Raw genomic sequence first — 20,790 nt, forward strand, 5'->3', positions numbered from 1 at the left:
CATGCCAAATCAGATTGTTAATATCTCACATAGATTGAACAGAGATTTCATTTTCAGTATTAATTATTAAGGGTCTTTGATACCAACACTTCATGACCATCTCGCATTTTTGCAACAGTGATACATGTGATGGAACTGTACTCACAGCACCATTATTTCTACCTTTTACCTCTTGAGGAGGCATGTGGCAGCAGCCAGATTCGACAGGTTGGTAGCACTAATGGGAACACTTTTGATTGCATCCCAACCTGGCCCAATCCAACAACTCATGTAAGGATCAGCTTGCGTGTGTGTGTGAAAATAACACTTTAAAAATAAATAAATAAATCATAAGTTATTGCACAATAAAAAGAGTGTTCTATTATCATTTGTGTTCCCATAAACCACTTAATTGTAGAAAACCTCAGATCAGTTGACAAGTTACTCTATTTATGTAGGTCTACTCTGGGAATGATTTGGTGGTATGCCATTCATTATTATACAAAAGTGTAACTGCTGATTAACATATGGAATAAAGAACCTATATGAGATAGAGAACCTATGGTATTCAAAAACTGGCTATGGGGAAATGTGTGTGTGTGTGTGTGTGTGTGTGTGTGTGTGTGTGTGTGTGTGTGTGTGTGTATAATGTGGGGCAGTAATAATTTATGACAATCAGTAATTAAGGAAATATAAATATCCAAGGATGAGTTCAGAGACTAGTAAAAGCATGCTGTTTCTGTTGAAAATTCCAGATTATGTGCAGGATTTGGAAGAAAACTGAGCAGAAAGTATTCAAAATTTGCAAATATAATACTTCGTGGACGACTGCTGATGCAGATTTTAATATTCAGAACAATTATGGTTCAATATTTTGATAACTTCTTTTCAGATGTAGATCTTATAAATAACCATTTTTGTCTGGCATCTAAAGGCAACAAGGTGTTAAGAGCAGGTGGGTCTTCATAGGGCAGGCATTCCAGAGATTTGGTGCCCCTACTTGAAAAGGCTTATCTAAAAATATTGGAAGAAAAAATCCCAGAGAGTAAAAGCATGAAGTTGTGTGGGGATCTGTCGAAAACAAATAAGTAAGCCATTGAAGAAGTCAGGGTGGCTGATGAAATGGCTATGAAACAACAACCACAAGAAGAAAAATAATATTTGTTCATTTTTACATTTATTTGTTTAGATGAAGGCCACAGCAAATACAATTTTGCAACACCTGAATCCACCATAGACTGCTATTTTTAAAGCACACAAATTGGTCAAGACATATCTGAAGTGTGTGGTGCAGATATTTTGGGCATCTAATCACAGAATGACTTATTTCCCCAAAGTGATTTGTTCGATAGGTCTCCCACTTCCATTTCCTCTCTTTCTGCCACCAAATTTCTTCTTCTCACTGCCTTCTCTCTTTCCCTCATTTTTTCTCTCTCCTCCATTCACACTGAATTAGACTGAGGTCAACATGTGATACACAGTCTACAGGTGGCTAAGCCCGGAAAGCAGAATTAAATGTTTGACCTATGACTAAATGTTTTTAAAAGCTATCCCTTCGTCTTCAAATGCGAAAACTTAGCAGCTATGCTTTATAACCAGAACAAAGAGAAACTGGATCACAAAAAATGTCATGTTTTGAAATGTCCAAACCCCAGTATAGTCACAGTCTATATTCACTTTTTGATCATTTCATAGTCTTATTAACAATTGTGTCCTTCCAGCCATCCATTTAAAAAAGCCTTTCTATTCTTATTGTTTGAAATATTTCACAGTCAATCTTATGAATATAAAAGAATCAGTAAGATAACATTAAAGACCATTTACTTACAATGGAGTTTTAGCAAAGGACTGATCAGGGTGTTGGATGAACAAAAGTTGGGGGAAAATGTAATGGATATGAGATGCCATTCCACCAATGAGGAGATCACCTCGCTCATGCCATTCATGTGGAATATATACAGCATTATTTCTCAAGCAAGTCACATTTTGAACTTTGCACACCATATTTGAAAGCAGCAGCAGCAGAAGAAGAAGAAGCACCATTCTGAGAGCAAAACTCCCCCTAAAATATGGACGCTCTTGAGTCTTTCAGTCTGTAACATTCATGTTAGCATTAATACTCTCATCCGCCTGATTTAATCAAGATGCCTTGGGTGGCAACAAACTCTGCTAGTGCAATACTCAAAGGGATGTGAATGCACCTTATCATAAACCTCAGCAGCATTATAGAAGCATGGCTTACAATGGCATGGCTTGAACGCCAATTGAAAAACAGCAACCTGCTTATTTGTACAAAGAAAGGGGAAAATTGACTCAGCAGTCTATGAATTACTGGAGTACTTATAATCATTTCATACTCAGGTGTTGAATTTTGTTTTCCAATCTGCCTTCTGAAAAGTCACTGGAGATTAGGCCATGCCGATTGAGTATAGTGATTTAGATAATTACAGGGAAGACATTCACTTCTGTGATGGAGTGGGAACAGGTCTCAAACCTGCCCTGTCAAAGTGGGAAATCCACAGCTGCAAAATTCTTGAATGCTGGTGATCCGATTTGAAATTCTTCTGCAAAAATCTTGCTGGTGAACAAACCAAACTCACTCTGTGAAAGAACTTTGGTTATTTTAAAAGAATGAAATGTTGTTGTTGTTTATTACCTGTGCTTCACCCTAAGGTCCCAGGGCAGGTTACGACGAATAAAACACAACATTAATATTAAAACACAATATTAAAGAGAATTTTAAACAGTTAAAAACAACATAAAGCTGTCTTTTTTGCTAGTCTAATAGGCAACCATTGAAAGTGTCACGCCATCTGACCTATGTAATATTAACCATTCCTGTTTTTCTCTGGATCTTTAGAACAGTAATAGAAAAGATCCAAACAATGTCAGTGCACAGGAAGTCTGGGAAATAAAACTCTAATAACATTGAAAGACTTAAGATGCATTTGTATTGAAATGAAAATTTTGAAATGATGGCCAAAGTTTCATCAAAAGCTAGGAAATTTGGTATCTTTCATCACAGTGATCATAGTCCTTGTTTGGATGGTAATCTTCTGGACATCTCATACAAATTTCTGGAAATATATGCATTGTGTGATAATTTAAAAACAATGAATATCCAGTGGTCTATATCACCCAGCTCCACCCACAGCCCAGGAATATAATATACTAAAATTGTGTCCTTTAAAGTTGCATCTTGAAAGCAACTGTGTAATAAAGAATATTCCCTGCTTACCCATCATATTGCAACAGGTCTCAGAACTATTTTGTCCTCTTTCTATGTGAAGAGGGTGAATAGAAGGACCAATGGAGGGTTATACAAGACAGGGTGGTGGATGGAGTGGCTAAGCAGCCTAATCTATTTCTATTTTTTCATTGTTAGCTCAGGATCCAGTGTGGGCTGTTGTTGTTGTTTTAAAAAAATAATTTTTATTAGATTTTAACAAGAAATACAGAAATACAGAAAAAAGAAAAAGAAGCACAAAAAATAAAAATACAACAATCAAAAAGACAAAAGGAAAAAGAAAAATCATTAACATCATTCTACAACTTCTAAACTAATCCCTTCAGACTTCCTCATTTCCCCTTCTTGAGTTCTTATTGTTAAAATAGTTCTTGCATTTTCCAAATCTAACTTCACATACTTTTTTCTAAATTTAAACTTCTTCATTGCTATTATCCATTCTCTTTATACTTTAACCTCTTTTTTACTAACATCCTCTCTCCAAAATTACTATTATCTAACCCCTAATCTCTTTCCCTTACCCAAAAATATATAAAGTTAACATCCAAATCTTTTACCCATTTACTTCCACCTTCACAACAAAGTTCCCACCCCCCCTTCCCTGAAGTCGATGCCTCCAGATGTGTCAGCCAGGTTCTTCATACAATCCTTAATACATTCCGAGGTCAGACCATATTATATCAATCAATACCGAATAATCCAAATCTCCTCAACCCACCCCTAGTCTGTCCCATTCCAACTTTTGCCGAACTCTTGCCCTCCTCTTCTGTAATCCCATCACTTTATGTCTTTGCACATTATCATCCTCTTTCTGCCCCCCAACTGTTTGCATCCTCCCCTCTCCCACCGGGGTGCTGATTTTTCCAGCCTCTTTTTTGGGGTGCTTTTTTTATTTTCACCCTTTCCTGTTTCACTTCTCTCACCAGTGAAACAGTGTTTTCTCCTAATTTTCCTCCCTGTTCCACCCCTCCCACCAGTAGAACAGTGTTCTTCTCAGAAATTAAATCAATTAATTCAGCATATTGTCCTTCAATATTGTCTTTCTCCTCTTCTAGGTTTTTTACATACGTCACACCAGCGCAGTCCTGATCCTCCAATCTTTTTTCTTCTCCCTTCTCCTGTTTTTTTCAATTTCAATTAGTTCCTCTGTTTTAAAATCAGAAACAAATGCATCCACAGTCTCCTCTCTCAAAAAGCTTACATCAAGCTTGGAGATACTCACTTGCTTAGTAAGTTCCAAAATTGTTACCAATATTAAGTCCCACTGTGTGGCTTCCTGTCCACTCTCTGGACCCTTCTCTCCTAGTCCTTTGTCTAAGACCTCCTCCATCTTTGTGCAGACAGACAGTGAAGTTGTTTTTTTTGTCCAATATAGATGAAGAGTAAAAAAAAAACAGAAATCTAGTCCCACTTGGTCTCTCTCTTTACTCCTTCTTTTCCTCAAAATCAATACTGAGCAGCCTTGAAGCAAAACAAATCCTCTTTCACTGTTTACAGCTCTCAGTCTCTCACATTCAGCCAAACGCATTCCATTGTATTGTGACTTCATTCAGCAGACTGACTGATCCTTCCTTTGACCCGACTCCAGGCTCGCAGGGGGCTTTTCTCATGCTAAATCTCAGTCTTTTGCAGAGATGAATACACAGCTTACTTTTTCCTTTACTCTGCCTCAGGAAAAAGTTCTTTTTGCAGTATTTCTGGGTTTTCCAGGCTTACTGCGTTCTTTAATTACTCAATCGGGGGGAGATGACTTTTTAATCTCCGCCTCCCACTACCAAATTCTTATTCCGAATTAATTAATGTCAACTTACTTCGTCCAGATCATAACTTTTTCAGGAAGAATCCACCGCTTGCAGGATGAAGGCTCGGGGCTTCGCTTCTTGGAGGTAACGATGGTGGTGCCCAAAATGGCTCCTGCGACTGCCATTCGGCTGACTCTCAGGAGCTCTTGCGGGCTTCCCGGGCAGCTGAGGAGTTGCTTCTGGAGCTCTGCCAGGCAAAATTTGCCCCCTGGACGCACAACCAGGGGTATTTACGGGGATCCGCATGCCCCCACGGATTCCCCCCCCCCCCCGCGATGCCAGAAACCTCAGAGTATGAGGTTTCTGCACCTCCATTCCAGCGCGGCAGACCGGAAGTCCCAGTGTGGGCTGTTTGACGGCTGGAGAGCTTTCCCCCCTTTTATTGGTATTAATAGAGAGCCAAAGCTAGTTTCAGTGTTTGCTGTCATAAATATATCATGGAAGGTTGTGTGAGTGTTCAAGGGGATGAAAAGTAGAAAAAATAATAATATATATATATATATATACACAATCAGGCATATTGGGCATGACGAAAGATTTCCTGTCATCTGATTCTTCAAAGTCACAAGAGTTCAGAGAAGAAGGATGACTTCAATCAAACAAAGCCATTTGGCCCAGAGGATGCTGAAGTGTACATAGCATCAGAGGTGTAAAAAGGGGAGGGGGGACGGCTCGCCCTGGGTGCCACCCTGGGGGCTGACAAGATGGCCCGCTGCCTCACCCCCAGCAACCGAGGGCGTGCAGGGTGCCAGAGAGACTTCCTCCACCACTGCACAGCATGGTCACCATAGGTTGAAGAATTGTTAGCCACAGTCCCTGTGCCATGGGAGCTTACCCAGATAAGACTGAGGAATAAACACTATGTTAGTTTGCTAGCACAACACACATTGGAGTAAGTTTCTTTGTACACTCAGGTTTAAACTGTTGCAGAACCCCACATCAATTAATACAATTGTTGCGTGTTTAGACCTTTAAACCTCCCCCTTAAATAAATTCACACAAGACTCAAATTTTTGGTTTGGTTTTTGGCAGAATTTAGGCCACAACTTTATTGATTACAGTAAGTGAGTGGTTGCATAGTCTCTGGTTCGACTAGCTCCCTGCACCGTTGCAGGTAGCACTGACTCAGATCTCTATTGTAGGTCAGCCAAGGGTGAACACCTGGAATGGCGGAAAGCCGGGGACATGCTATGTCCACCAACCAGATGTCCCCCTGGATTCTGGCACAGGCACAACCCCTCGCAGGGTTGACCAAACCATTGAGTCCCTGGAGTCCTTTAACGGAATACCCCTTCACATAGGGATGGCGAGAGCATCCTCCCCCCCATCCCTATCACCTGAACCAGAGCCTATCCACAACCTTACAAGTTGTGACGATTTGCTAGGCAGCAAGCGAAACCCAAATGGGACCACCCAATCAACCAAGTGGGGGAAATTCCTGCCATGCCCCTGTCCCAACAACAGACGACACACGACGGCATAGCAAGGTCAAGCGCACAAACCCTAAATATAGGGAGAGGTGGGTGTTAGCATAAATCCTCTACATGGCACAGGTGCTAACATGTGACTATTGTTTACTTTATGTGATTGTATTCTTTCCCACGCAGGAGCCTGGATGTAACCCGACTCCTGTCATGTGATGTTCTTTCTTCCTCACTTTGCTTTCGCTTTTGACCGAGGACAGATGGCAGCTTGCATCTGTCTCTTAATAAATTAGTTTTGCAACTAATAAAAATGTGTGCTGTCTTCTGTCACGGAGGACAGCCGCATCACAAGAATACTGGGCTTTCCACTCCAGTATTCTAACAGTGGGCGGGTGTTCCGATGCACTGACCAAGAGAGAAAGCTCAGGGTCACGTGCATTGGCATATATAGGTCCCTTGATAATTTGGCTAGCATCCCATTGGTCAGATTAAACCCAGAAACAAGGGACCTACCAATCAGGTGTTGTGGCTATCCAATCGTACCCACTCACAACACAAGGGTTTGGTTGCCAGGTCTCACCGCAACACGTGCCTTCTTTGAGGGAGGACACGATTTATTGAAAACAGAAAAAAATGAATATTTCTCCTCTCCTGCCTCTGTATGCTCCCCACACCTTCTATAACACACACACACACACACACACACACACACACACACACACACACACACACACAGTGTGCAAGGGGAGAAGAGGTGATCCCCCCCCCCTTTGGACATGCAGCAATGCTTATGGAATTATCTCCCCAATGCTACATTAAATTGTCCACTCACTCTGGGTAGGAAAACTTTCCCTACCCTTATTGTCCCAATTCCCAAGAAATAGAATCAATGGATCTGAAAGTTCCCCTTGTATCTTTGAGAGTAGCAATTATTTCATCACAATGATTTTAGATCTTGATGCTAAAATGTAATACCTACAATCTGTCAAACATATTTACTTCTAGAGTTCTGAAACTGATGGCTCACAATCTAGTAAACAAATAATAATTCAGTTGTCATTATCTCCCCAGTAATTATAAAAATCACCATAATCAACTCATCTGGCTAGTGCTTTCCAGAATACAGTGGAAAACAGTTAAACAAGCACTTCTGAAATCATTATAAGTACCTAAGTGTTCCAGGGCACCTAATATTAGGGAGAAGAGAGAGGCAAGGCTCTGTCATTTTAGTCAGTTTCCTTCTTTCATTGTTTAGGTCAAGCTTCAAATTAGTGTCTCCTAATTAGTATTCAAGGCATGCATATGGCATGCTGTTGAGGTTAAGGATAAGATTGGAAGATGGCCCTTTGAGAAGCTCATTGGCAGAGCCAGATAACTAATCTTCAAATCCAGCCAATTTGCATAGCTGCCAAGTTATCCCTTTTTTAAAGGGATTTTCCCTTATGCTGAATAGGCTTCCTCGCGAGAAAAGGGAAAACTTGGCAGCTATGAATTTGTAGTAATAAGATCACGACATAATAGCAGCTCTGCCACATCAGGTCAAAGGCCCTCCTAGTCCAGCATTCTGTTCTTGCAGTGATCAACCAGTTAATATTGTAAACAGGAATTCCCGTGTTCCAAGGGAAGTTCAACTACAGGATGTTGCTGCTGCTGCTTTTGCTGCTCCCAAATTTGGTGTGCAAAGTGCAAACAGTTAAGCTCACCAATAATAACCCTGTAGATATTCCACATGAGTGGTATGAGCTAGGCAATCTCCTCATTGGTGGGATGGTGTCTCATATGCACTATGTTTTCCCCAAAATCTTATTCAACAGACACCCTTCTCAAGTCTCCTATAAGACCCCATCGTAAGGAAATGTCCCTTGATTTCATTTTACCAATTCTTCCTATTAGTGTGGCTGTCTGCAAATTGCTTCAATTACTGTGTCAAAACAAAAGTAGACCTGCTTCTGCATGGCTGGCAGGGTGGGTGGGTGGATGGACTAGCAGTTGGAGATTTGGAAACTTAGCCTTTCGTGATCCAATTGCTCTCTGGTCTTGTTATAATAAATAGCCTACGAGAGCTTCCATGATGTAAGGGGAGTATGGGGCAGCTTTTGTACTGCACCCAAATTTCCAGACATATTCAAGCTTTATAGTTCTTTATTTCAGGAGTGGACAACTTTTACCCCATGGGACTCATGGAGCTCTCAGCTTAATAGCATATGAGTGGCACGGATGAGAAAGCATGTGGGAAAGTGAGATAGCCAAGAGGGAGAGGGAGAGAGGAATGGGAAAAAGCAGGAGGTGGGAAATAGGTCACAGGGAGACAGAGAGAAAGGTGTGCTTTTATTTAAAATGCATCTCTGGGTTATTTGGGAGGCATAGGAATTCATTCATATTTTTTTAAAAAATATAGTCCGGCCCCCCACAAGGTCTGAGGGGCAGTGGACCGGCCCCCTGCTGAAAACGTTTGCTGACCCCTGGTGTACCCCAAGTTCAACTATTGACTCTGGCCATTGCCTTTTTCCTCACTCACCAGCTTGTAACTCCCAAAATGCCTGCTGTATTTGTTAGGAGGTGCAAGGAAGGAAAGGGGAGCAAAAGAGTTTTAAAAATATATTGTGATGAGATGGGGAAAAAACTGTGGGTGACACACAAATGGCCAACATGTGGACCCCACAGGTATTTCAGATGATATCAGAGAACAAATGAGGCCAAATGTGCTGGCTGCTCTATTTAAAATTGCAATCTAAGGTGCATTCTGGTTTGACAAGATCGAACTTGCTGTGTCCTTTAAAAGTTGAATGTTTTATTATCCTCTTATGGGTTTAATTTCATACATTTTTTTCTGCGAAGTTTAATTTTGCCACTCCAACCCCTTAATTGATTCTGCATTTTGTACTCCAGAAATCCCTGATAATTTTCCTGTTTTCACTCTGTGGATATTTATGGTGTACCATTTTTAGATAACACTTTACAGTAAATGCATCAAATCTGTAGAATGCCCACCTGTCCCCAATACTTGGTGACTCCAATCTGCCTCTTCTTTTTCATGCATTGTAGTACGCGCATTTTTATTTTCAACCAAGATGTGCTGTGGATCTTTTTAAATGTACTGGAATGGTGCAATGGGTTCTTGCATAAAATGTAATAAGACTCCAAAATTGTTCATCTGCCTTATAACACATAACCTGTAATTATTAATAGCTTGTTCTCTGCCTCTTCAAAAAGGACCTTGAGGTTAAATGGTTCTTTGGTACTTTCTCTGCCTGAGATACTTGCTGTCAATCTTTTCCTGTGGAAATGTATATACTCAACTAGTTTTTTGCTGTTGTGAATTTGCTTAGTTGTACTGAATTGAAATAATAATCCTGTTTAGGTTTTGAAAAATAATAAAATAATGTTTCTGTTAGCTAGTTTGAGTTGTTCATACTAAACATTGGGCAGCGGATTTAATAATTAATTAATTAATTAATTGTCCATTTTCTCTGAGTCATACTAATATTATATCCTAATTATCAGTGACTTCCAGCGAAAATCAGGGTGGGAAGTTGATGGTTAATCATTGATGAGTCATTGAAATATATGCACCTAGAGAGACATGGCTTAAAATGCCCATTTCCTAAATGATCTTCAACCTACAGTTTATCATTAGGCTTTCAACCTATAAACAGTAAGATGTAGTGAGGAAATACCCACCCATATATTATTTCATACTATCTTTTCATTTTAAATCTCCAATGCAATGTGGTTACCAGCAAAAGGGATGCACGGTAGAACAGAATGAGAGGCTTAAAGCATCCTAGAAGGGAACACACATTTGTATAATGAAACGACTTGCTAAGGAAAAACTGGGAATGAGAGCAAAAAAATAACACTTTTCCTTTACGGAACAGAGCATAGCTCACCAGTACAGCACAGGCTGTGCATGCCAAAGGTCCCAGGTTCAGTCCCTGGTTTTTTAAATATGGAATTCGGAAATACTTTTCTCTGAAACACTGGAGAATAGCTGGCAGCTTGTAAAGAAAATACGGAGCTTGGTGTGCTGAATATGAAGCAGCTTCTCCCGTTCCTTTTATGTTCACTTACCCCGGGGTTTCAACCTATAAAAAGCTGGATTCTAAAGATACACTCAGAGGTCCAGTACTGGAGGGAGTTTTTGCAGGTTCAGGAACTCTCCAAATGTGGTAATAGTTCCAAAAAACGGTAGCATGCTACAGTAGGCATTTGTAGCTGAAGCTCAATGGTGATAAAGAGCAAAATGGACAGCACTCATGAAGTGAAATTCAAGAAAATCTATCCATTCTCTATAGATATCTCCACAGTCTGTATCTGCTGAGAGATTAAAAATCTGATTTGAGCTACAGACTGCTCAAAACGGGCCTATCCTTATCAAAGCACAATCCAGTAAAATGGAGTCACAATGCATTTTCCTCCTTTGTTATAGAGCTTCATTAATGACCAACTATGCTGGTTGTACCCTATATGTATACTCCGACAGCTTAATTGTTCAGATTAGAGTAGACCACTATTGAGACAAAACCGCTCTGTGTGCTGTTCAAAAGTCCCATGAAATAGCCAGCCACTTTATTTGCAGCGTGGTGACCAAGTTTTACCAGCACATCCTGGCCTTGGTGTTTGCTGTTGATGAGATCAATGATAATCCCAGGATCCTGCCCAATGTCACTCTTGGGTTCCACATCTACGACAGCTATACTGATTCAAGGATGACCTATCGTTCCACTCTGGACCTGCTCTTTAAATCATATCACTTTGTCCCAAACTACAAATGTGGCATTCAGAATAATGTCATAGGAGTAATCGGAGGACTTGAGCCTGATATTTCTTCACACTTGGCAGACATCTTAGGTCTTTACAAGATTCCACAGGTAGGATTTGAGTCTGGGGATAAGAGGGATTTCTTTTAATCTTTCACTACAATTCACTCTCTTTCTCTCTTTCCAGTAGGAACTTGAATGGGGAAAAGAAAAAGCTGAATTATGTGGAACTGATTGGGGGTATAACATGGATAATCAAAGATGTGAATGATAAGGGCAAGATGGCTTGCTGAATTCTATTAAATTAAGGGGAATTGCTGCACAAGTGATATGAGTGAGCAAAAGTGTGTGTGTGTCTGTCTGTCTGTCTGTCTGTCTGTCTGTCTGTCTGTCTCTATAAAATAATGCAGAGTTTTGCTTAAATTGTTGAAAATTTATAGGAGTGCACTGTAAAGGGGGAAAATAATAAATGTAAGGATTATGGACTCCTGGTTCCACGCTAAAATGTCTGGTTGTTGTTTTAGATTTCATATGGTTCATTTGAACCAGCAGCCATTGATCAGATAAAGTTCCCTTCCTTTTACCGCATGGTTCCCAACGAAGGTGTTCAGTATCAGGGAATTCTCCAGTTACTTCTGCATTTCAGATGGAAATGGATTGGGCTCATTGCTTTAAATGACAAAGGTGGAGAAACATTCTTGCAGACCATAGAGCCAATACTTTCCAAGCATGGAATATGTTCAGCATTCACAGAAAGAGTTCAAAAACATTTATATTTCTCAGGTGATGTACTTGAAATGGTTAATGACCTACTGAATAATTTGCCAACTTTCATGATGAGCAAGGCCAAAGCAGTTATTATATATGGAGAAAGTGGAACTGTTCGATGGTTGGGAGGTGTTATAGGAGCAGTCAAGATAATTCAACAAATGAATCCTCGGTATAAAAAGATGTTATCTCCAGAAAAGGTTTGGATTACGACAGCCCAAATTGATTTTACATTGTACACCTTTCAAAGGATTACAGAGATTGATAGACAAATGTTCCATGGTTCTATCTCCTTCTCAATTCATGCAAAGGAGCTTCAGAATTTCAAAGAATTTCTTAAGAATATAAATCTTTCTTGGGCAGATGGAGATGGTTTTATCAATGATTTTTGGGAACAAGCATTCAGTTGTTCACTTTCAAATGCCACTGTGTCAGCAGGCATTCGAGAATGTACTGGAGAGGAGTTGCTGGAGAGCCTTCCTGCACCATTTTTTGAAATGAGCATGACTGGCCATAGCTACAGTATCTATAATGCTGTCTATGCTTTGGCACAAGCCTTACATATGACTTCCTCAACTAAAGCCAACTTCAGAAAAATGGAGCAATTTTATCAGAAAGTGGAACCCTGGAAGGTAATGTTTCTGTACTGACATTTCTGTGATACTAGTATTCCTTTAGCAAAACAATTTACGCAGAACATGAGCACCCAGCTCTTGTCATGGTTTTCAGATTCTTACCTTCCCTTAAAATGATAGTGTTTATACCCTACCTTATCCTCCATTGTTCTTATTGAAAGTTCTTTTGACAGGAACTTCAACTGAATTTAAATTGATTCATGATTTTCCACTCTCTTCCTTTGTCGGCTACTGAAAGTCAGAAACTTTGCATTGTGAATTGTAAAGGTTCTCTGAAAGAGAAAATTAAGTAAAATCCAGCTAGGAAAACTATTTCAATAACCAATTCCTATTTTTGTTAGTCCATTTGATTCTCTTTCACTTTCCACCTAGCTCCACTCATTACTTCAAGGAATGTCATTCAACAACAGTGCTGGAGATGAAATTACATTGAATGAACATGGAGAATTGGCCACTGGATTTGATATTACAAATTTGATCACATTCCCAAATAAATCCTACGTCAGAGTCAAAGTAGGAAGACTGGACCCTCAGGCTCCTCCTGGCAAAGAATTCACCATTGATGAGGCCAGAATTGAATGGCACAGAAGTTTGACTCAGGTGGATAATAAATGCATTTTCTGTCAAATTATTACTATTACTATTATTATTATTATTATTAATACCCCACCCATCTGGCTGGGATTCCCCAGCCACTCTGGACAGTTTCCAACAGGTTATTAAAAACAGAATAAAACATCTACCATTAAAAACTTCCCTAAACAGGGCTGCCTTCAAATGTCTTCTAAAAGACTTGCACACGAAAGCTCATACCAAAATAAAAACTTAGTTGGTCTTTAAGGTGCTACTGAAGGAATTTTTTTTATTTTTCTAAAAGTCAGATAGTTGTTTATTTCATTGACATCTGATGGGAAGGTATTCCACAGAGCGGGCACCACTACCGAGAAGGCCCTCTGCCTGATTCCCTGTAACCTTACTTCTCGCATTGAGGGAACTGCCAGAAGGCCCTCGGAGCTGGACCTCAATGTCTGTGCAGAACAATGGGGGGTTGAGACGCAACTTCAGGAATTCACTGTCATCCAGAAAATGATATGAAGTATAAGCACCTCCCCACTTGTGCACGATCTACTTGCATATGACTGCATACCTGTGCAGTACGGGTGACCCAGAAATGGCAGGAAAGAGCTGGAAAGTCCTCATGGCTCACGAGGAGACCATAGCTGCCAGGTTTTCCCTTTTCTCGCGAGGAAGCCTATTCAGCATAAGGGAAAATCCCTGTAAAAAAGGGATAACTTGGCAGCTATGGGAGACTCTCCCCGAAGCCCAAAAGGACATCCTCCTGGGCAGTGTCCCCCCCCCCCGGGAAAATAGGTGCCAGTACTCATTCTGAAGTTGTTACAGTAAGTGCCACACTTTTTACAACACAAAAAGAGGTGCCGGTTCATACCCTCTTGGGGGGGGGGAGGGCAGTACTGCTCTTAAGGCTCTGGAAGGAGTCTCCTTGAAAGCCAGAGGCACAGTGGGGCTTTGTTGAGGCTTCTCAGCCTCCCCACCTAACAGCTGGTGCATTCTTCGGGCTCTGGGGAGGATTTCCTCATGACCCATGGCGACTCTCCAGGGTGCTCCCCACTTACATGCATTTCGCTTATGTAGGGGAGAGCTCAGAATGTAGCCCCCCCACACACACACACACAATTTGGAGAGTCGCCTGGAATTTTTTTAAAAAGCATTTATTAACATAATGCATGATTAAAATTGAATATCAGTGGAATGCCATATTTTATGGGCATATTGCAGACATGACTATTATATGAAAGGTGAATATTTCATTGGTGACAAGCTATCATTTGAAGAACTCTCTTTATGTATGCCCAACTCCTTAAGATCATTGTTGGCAGTTCTGCTTTTTGGGCTACTCTTTAAATGAGTTATGTACATACACAGCTACTAGGGATACACAGCTACTAGGGACAGGATATTTTCTGTGGTGGCTCTTGGTCTATGGAAATAGTTCCCCTTAGATGTTTATCTGGGTTTGTCACTTCAGAAATAGGATGAAAACCCTTCCGTTCCACCTGGCTGCTGATATAAGCTGATTTATAGGTTGTAGGTTGTGTTTTACATAATATTGTTTTATTGAGATTATATTTGCATATTTGATTGTATTTTAAGCCACCAAGAGAAGACATTGCCTGATAGAGCAGTATAAAAAGTTATAAAGAAATAAGGCATGACAACAAAATGTTGGCAGGGCCTAACATGTATTGCAGAAAACAGATGTTTCCTGTCATTACTTTATGTGATATTTACAAGTCAAGCCTTCAGTTTGTAACATTCAATGAAATACAAATCCAGTTTTAATCCATTTGTAACACTGAGTATAGAACTTTGAATCTTTCTGAGTTTGAATACAGAAGGAATGTGCCCCCTGTGTAAAGGGACCCCTGGCCATTAATCCAGTCGCGAACGACTCTGGGGTTACAGCGCCCATCTCGCTTTACTGGCCGAGGGAGCCGGCATTTGTCCGCAGACAGCTTCCGGGTCATGTAGCCAGCATGACTAAGCCGCTTCTGGCAAAACCAGAGCAGAGCATGGAAATTCCATTTACCTTCCCGCCGGAACAGTACCTATTTATCTATTTGCACTTTGATGTGCTTTTGAACTGCTATGTTGGCAGGAGCAGGGACTGAACAATGGGAGCTCACCCCGTCACGGGGATTCAAACCACCGACCTTCTGATCTGCAAGCCCTAGGCTCTGTGGTTTAACCCACAACGCCAAAAGTGTCCCTTGCCCCCTGTGTACTATTGCTTAAAGCATGATAGATATCAGATGGAAGAAGAATTCTACAAACTATTTAATACTAAACTCTTCCCTTAACTTTATTCAATGTTAAATTTCCAATATCTTTGGAAAGGTACCACCCCTTTCAGAATGTAATAGCATCTGCCAGCCTGGTTATGGGAAGAAAAAGAAAGAAGGAGAGAAATTTTGCTGCTATGATTGTGCTCCATGTCCAGATGGGATGGTCTCAAACGAGAAGGGTAGGACCAGCTATTTCATGATAGACCAGATTGCCCAAGTTACTGAAGTAAAATTTGAGAGACTGTTTTGCAAATTTGTTATAATTAACTTGGCACATTATTTAAAATTATGTTGTTGCACATTGTTCTCAGTGTTCATTTAGGTACAGTTTCTTCATGTTTGCTGTTAGTCATCTTCAGGAAAATATTGCGTTATATAATACAATATTTTAACACAAAAAATTCACAGTTAGCATAGTGTAATAATGGCTGAACCTGTGATTTAGAATCCATAAAAGGAGCTTCCATTGATGGTATATTTAATTCCTGGTATTTGAGAGAGAAGAGGAAGTTTGGATAAACCCTGAATCTCAATTCATCCCATAATGGAAAAGCTTCTAGCTGACGTATCAGACACATTGCAAAAATCAATTGCTTTGTGTATAAGAAAGTATCCTGAAAAACACTTATGATCCAGAGAAAGAAATGCATGCAGTGGAGACAGTCTTACTAGGATCAAATGTCAAAGAGGAAGGAGACCCTGAGAAGCAATTATGATACTTAAGAAGTTTCCAGCAACTGAGGAGGAACTCGGATAAAGAAGACATAAAGCAGAGAAAGTTCAAGTTTTGCTAAAGTTGTTCAGGATGATAAAAGGAGGCTTGCCCAAGACAAAATATCAAGTGCCACAGGAATGCTTGTACATTTTTTGGAACATTTCAATACACTAGAAAGTGGACTTATACTTGGAGGGTAAAGGTAAAGGGACCCCTGATCATTAAGTCCAGTTGCGGATGACTCTGGGGTTGCGGCACTCATCTCGCTTTACTGGCTGAGGGAGCCGGCATTTGTCCACAGCTTCTGGGTCATATGGAAAGCATGACTAAGCCGCTTCTGGCGAATCAGAGCAGTGCATGGAAATGCCTATTTATCTACTTGCACTTTTTGGCGTGCTTTCGAACTGCTAGGTTGGCTGGAGCAGGGACCGAACAATGGGAGCTCACCCCGTCACGGGGATTTGAACCTCCGACCTTTTGATCAGCAAGCCCTAGGCTCTGTGGTTTAGCCCACAGTGCCACCCACGTCCCTCCACTTGGAGGATAATGAATTGATATTTTTTTAAATCATTCAGCCCAAGCATGTGAGAGTAGAATCACATGGGACACAGTGTTATGCAAAACATGGGCAAGATTCAATACATATTGACAAAGGAAGAGCACCCAGACAGAAGTTATGGTAGACCATGTTGCTTGTTGTGTCCTTCCTTTCAGCTTGTGATCTTCCTTGGAACAAGAATGAGAAGTTATGAAAGTCTAAGTGGAGATAAAGTGGGAATCTACTCTATATAAAAATATATACTTATGCAGCACTGATCAGCCAAACTAGTACAACATGTAGGGATTAATATTTCAAACACAAACCAGTAATTACATAAGAATCACTATGAGCATCACATAAAGATTTTATGTCATTAACAAGGGGGCCAGTAAAAATGCCGCTATTATTCAGGATTAAAAAAAATAAGGGATCAGGATTTTCTAGTATTAAAACCTACTGGGCAATAGTAATACTGAGAATTGACCCACTGAAATCAATTTATTTCTTAAAATTTATAAACCACTTCCTAGCGGAAAACCTCGAATTAGTTAACAAGTTACTTAAGTCTATTTATTTCAGTGGGACTGCTTTGAGTGTGATTTGGTGGGATGGCACTCATTATACAAACTGTAATTGCTGATTAATATATGGAATGAAGAACATCTCGTATTTAAAAGCAGGCATCTAGTACAAACATGCTGCTTCTGTTAAAGATTCCAGACTATGTGCAGGATTTGTAGTAATCTTGGGCAGAAAGGTTTCAAAATTTGCATGATGAAATATATTTGGCGGACTGCTGCTGATACAGATTTTAATATTCGGAACTATTCTGGTTCAATATTTTGTTAACTTCTTTTCAGATGTAGAAAATTGTGCAAGTTGTGCAAAGGATCTATATCCAAACAAAGACCAGGATCTATGCATTCCTAAGATTCCAAACTTCTTAGCTTTTGATGAAACGTTGGCCATTGTTTCAGCTACCTCTGCACTTTTATTGTCTCTGATCACAGCTCTAGTGTTGGGCATCTTCATTAAGCACAGGAATACAGCCATAGTCAAAGCCAACAACAGAAGCCTCACCTATATTCTCCTCACCTCCCTCCTCTTGTGTTTCCTCTGCTCTTTGTTGTTCATTGGAAAACCTAATAAGGTGACCTGCCTTCTCCGACAAACTGCTTTTGGCATCATCTTCTCTGTGGCCCTCTCTAGCATCTTGGCCAAAACTATATCAGTGGTTTTGGCATTCATGGCTACCAAGCCAGGATCCAGGATGAGGAACTGGGTGGGGAAAAGACTGGCTTATTCCATAGTCCTTTGCTGCTCTAAAACTCAAGTAGTGATATGTGCACTCTGGCTGACAATCTCTCCTCCATTCCCAGATTTTGACATGCACTCAGTGAGGGAAGGAATTATATTTCTGTGTAATGAAGGGTCAGTCCTCATGTTCTACTGTGTATTGGGCTATATGGGTTTCCTGGCCATTGTCAGCTTCACTGTGGCATTCTTAGCCAGAAAGTTGCCTGACAGTTTCAATGAAGCCAAGTTCATCACCTTCAGCATGCTGGTCTTCTGCAGTGTTTGGCTCTCTTTCATTCCAACTTACCTGAGCACCAGAGGGAAATACATGGTGGCTGTGGAGATCTTCTCCATCTTGGCTTCCAGTGCTGGATTACTGGCTTGCATCTTTTCCCCTAAATGCTACATTATTGTGATGAGGCCTGAGTTGAACAACAGAGAGCAGTTGATACGGAGAAAGATATAAATGACAGAAGTTTTTGTTGGGTCTTAGGCTACCTGGACTTGTTGACCATTAACAGTCTCACTGTTAATGGTGAAAAAAATCAAAAAAATAAAAAACATCAAAAAAACCAAGATCATGGCCACTGGTCCCATCACCTCCTGGCAAATAGAAGGGGAAGAAATGGAGGCAGTGAGAGATTTTACTTTCTTGGGCTCCTTGATCACTGCAGATGGTGACAGCAGTCACGAAATTAAAATACGCCTGCTTCTTGGGAGAAAAGCAATGACAAACCTAGACAGCATCTTAAAAAGCAGAGACATCACCTTGCCGACAAAGGTTCGTATAGTTAAAGCTATGGTTTTCCCAGTAGTGATGTATGGAAGTGAGAGGTGGACCATAAAGAAGGCTGATCGCCGAAGAATTGATGCTTTTGAATTATGGTGCTGGAGGAGACTCTTGAGAGTCCCATGGACTGCTAGAAGATCAAAGCTATCCATTCTTAAGGAAATCAGCCCTGAGTGCTCCCTGGAAGGACAGATCGTGAAGCTGAGGCTCCAATACTTTGGCCACCTCATGAGAAGAGAAGAATCCTTGGAAAAGACCCTGATGTTGGGAAAGATTGAGGGCACTAGGAGAAGGGGACGACAGAGGACAAGATGGTTGGACAGTGTTCTCGAAGCTACGAACATGAGTTTGACCAAACTGCGGGAGGCAGTGCAAGACAGGAGTGCCTGGCGTGCTATGGTCCGTGGGGTCACGAAGAGTCGGACACGACTAAACGACTAAACAACAACAACAACAGTCTCACTGCACCTTTCCTCGTCAGGAAGTTGAAAAAAATATATATATATATAATAGAAGGAATCATCTTATCATTTATGTTCTTGTTATTTCACATAGGAACATATTTCTTTTATATGAATTGGGACTATGTGAAGGAATGAAACTATGGATAAGATCCAACATCACTTTCAATAAGTTGAAGCAGATCAGTCTAGGCACAGGAAAATTTCTGGAGAGCTTCAAAATAATCTACACATAGGGTGAACTAGTACCTCCACACTTCTTGAATCTCACACCTGGGTAGACACAGGATGAATTAAATGACTGGTTTTGCTTTAGGGAGTGCTCCAGGCACAGAAGGCTTTAAGATCTGAAGTAACTCTGAAAGATAAAAGTCACACAAAGCATGAGACCTTTCTCTACATACCACAGCTTTCTTTATGCCAGGAATAGCATTTCTAATACGCTCCAGAAATTGTTGGACTAGAACTCCCATCAGCCTACCACTGACCATTATTATCAAGGATGGGGGTATCCATAGTGCAACAATATCCAGAGGGAACCCTATTAGACGTTACTGATTTACACTAGTCGGACAAGCCTTTCAGTCTACTGAATTATATTTCTTATCTGAGTGGAACACTGGTGGCAGGGAGCATCTCAACCATGTCAGATTGCCTCAGATCAGATGTGTTGTTTCTAAAGTGGTTAGACACTATGAACCAGTGTCCCTACCTCCTGGTAACATTAGAACTTTCTCCAGTATTTGTTTCCAGTATGCAGTTAGTGTGATAGCAAACAATGTCCAATACATCTTACATAGGTGGAAGAGTGTACCAGCCCCCAGTTGTAACAAATTGGGCAAGCGGGGAAAGGATGGGGTGGGTTCAACACTAAAAATATTCTTAGGAAGGGATTTTTAGGAAGTGGATTGATTCCTGCCTATCAGTGGGTTTTATTACAGTGGTACCTTGGGTTAAGAAATTAATTCGTTCTGGAGGTCAGTTCTTGACCTGAAACTGTTCTTAACCTGAGGTACCACTTTAGCTAATGGGGCCTCCCACTGCTGCCGCGCTTCTGCCGCACGGTTTCTGTTCTCATCCTGAAGCAAAGTTCTTAACCCGAGGTACTATTTCTCGGTTGGCGGAGTCTGTAACCTGAAGCGTCTGTAACCTGAAGCGTCTGTAACCCAAGGTACCACTGTATTGTGGGTGTCAAGGATTGGCATGGAGTGGACTAAATGGTAGGTCCAATCCTAATCTTTGATTCTGTGATGTGACAAATACGATTGTCATCCCCTACTGCAGATGTGCCATAGACTCCAAAAGCACTGCACAAGTGATTTTCTTCCCTGTAATTATTAAAATCACCACAATCAATTCTGGCTGAAACTCCAGAAGTCAGAGTGGAAAAAAGAATCAACAAGCAAGTCTAACATGATTATATATTATTCAGTTCTCCATATACAGCTGCGGTAATGGGGTGGGGAGAGAGGCTGGGCTCTGTTGCTTGTCAGTTATCAGCTTCCCTC

The 20,790-nt window shown here is 40.7% G+C and overlaps 1 protein-coding gene across 1 annotated transcript; it reads left to right on the top strand.

Annotated features, from left to right (window-relative positions):
• Positions 1–11,161: 11,161 nt before the first annotated feature.
• LOC118078240 (vomeronasal type-2 receptor 26-like) lies at positions 11,162–18,497 on the top strand. Its single transcript, XM_060281309.1, has 5 exons — positions 11,162–11,323; positions 11,737–12,180; positions 12,988–13,215; positions 15,532–15,705; positions 17,625–18,497. Exons 1-5 carry the CDS (start codon positions 11,162–11,164, stop codon positions 18,495–18,497), a joined length of 1,881 nt encoding a protein of 626 aa, XP_060137292.1.
• The last annotated feature ends 2,293 nt before the right edge of the window (positions 18,498–20,790 follow it).

The sequence above is a fragment of the Zootoca vivipara genome, chromosome 13, assembly GCF_963506605.1.
Source record: "Zootoca vivipara chromosome 13, rZooViv1.1, whole genome shotgun sequence".
NCBI classification, from domain to species: domain Eukaryota; kingdom Metazoa; phylum Chordata; class Lepidosauria; order Squamata; family Lacertidae; genus Zootoca; species Zootoca vivipara.

What these genes read in the sequence shown, in the direction of transcription:
- LOC118078240 (XM_060281309.1), top strand. Translation starts at nt 11,162, where the DNA reads ATGACCTATCGTTCCACTCTGGACCTGCTCTTTAAATCATATCACTTT. An exon ending in AGATGTTATCTCCAGAAAAG is followed by an intron (nt 12,181 to 12,987) that starts GTTTGGATTACG and finishes CTTTCCACCTAG; the next exon opens with CTCCACTCATTACTTCAAGG. An exon ending in AGATTGCCCAAGTTACTGAA is followed by an intron (nt 15,706 to 17,624) that starts GTAAAATTTGAG and finishes AGTTGTGCAAAG; the next exon opens with GATCTATATCCAAACAAAGA.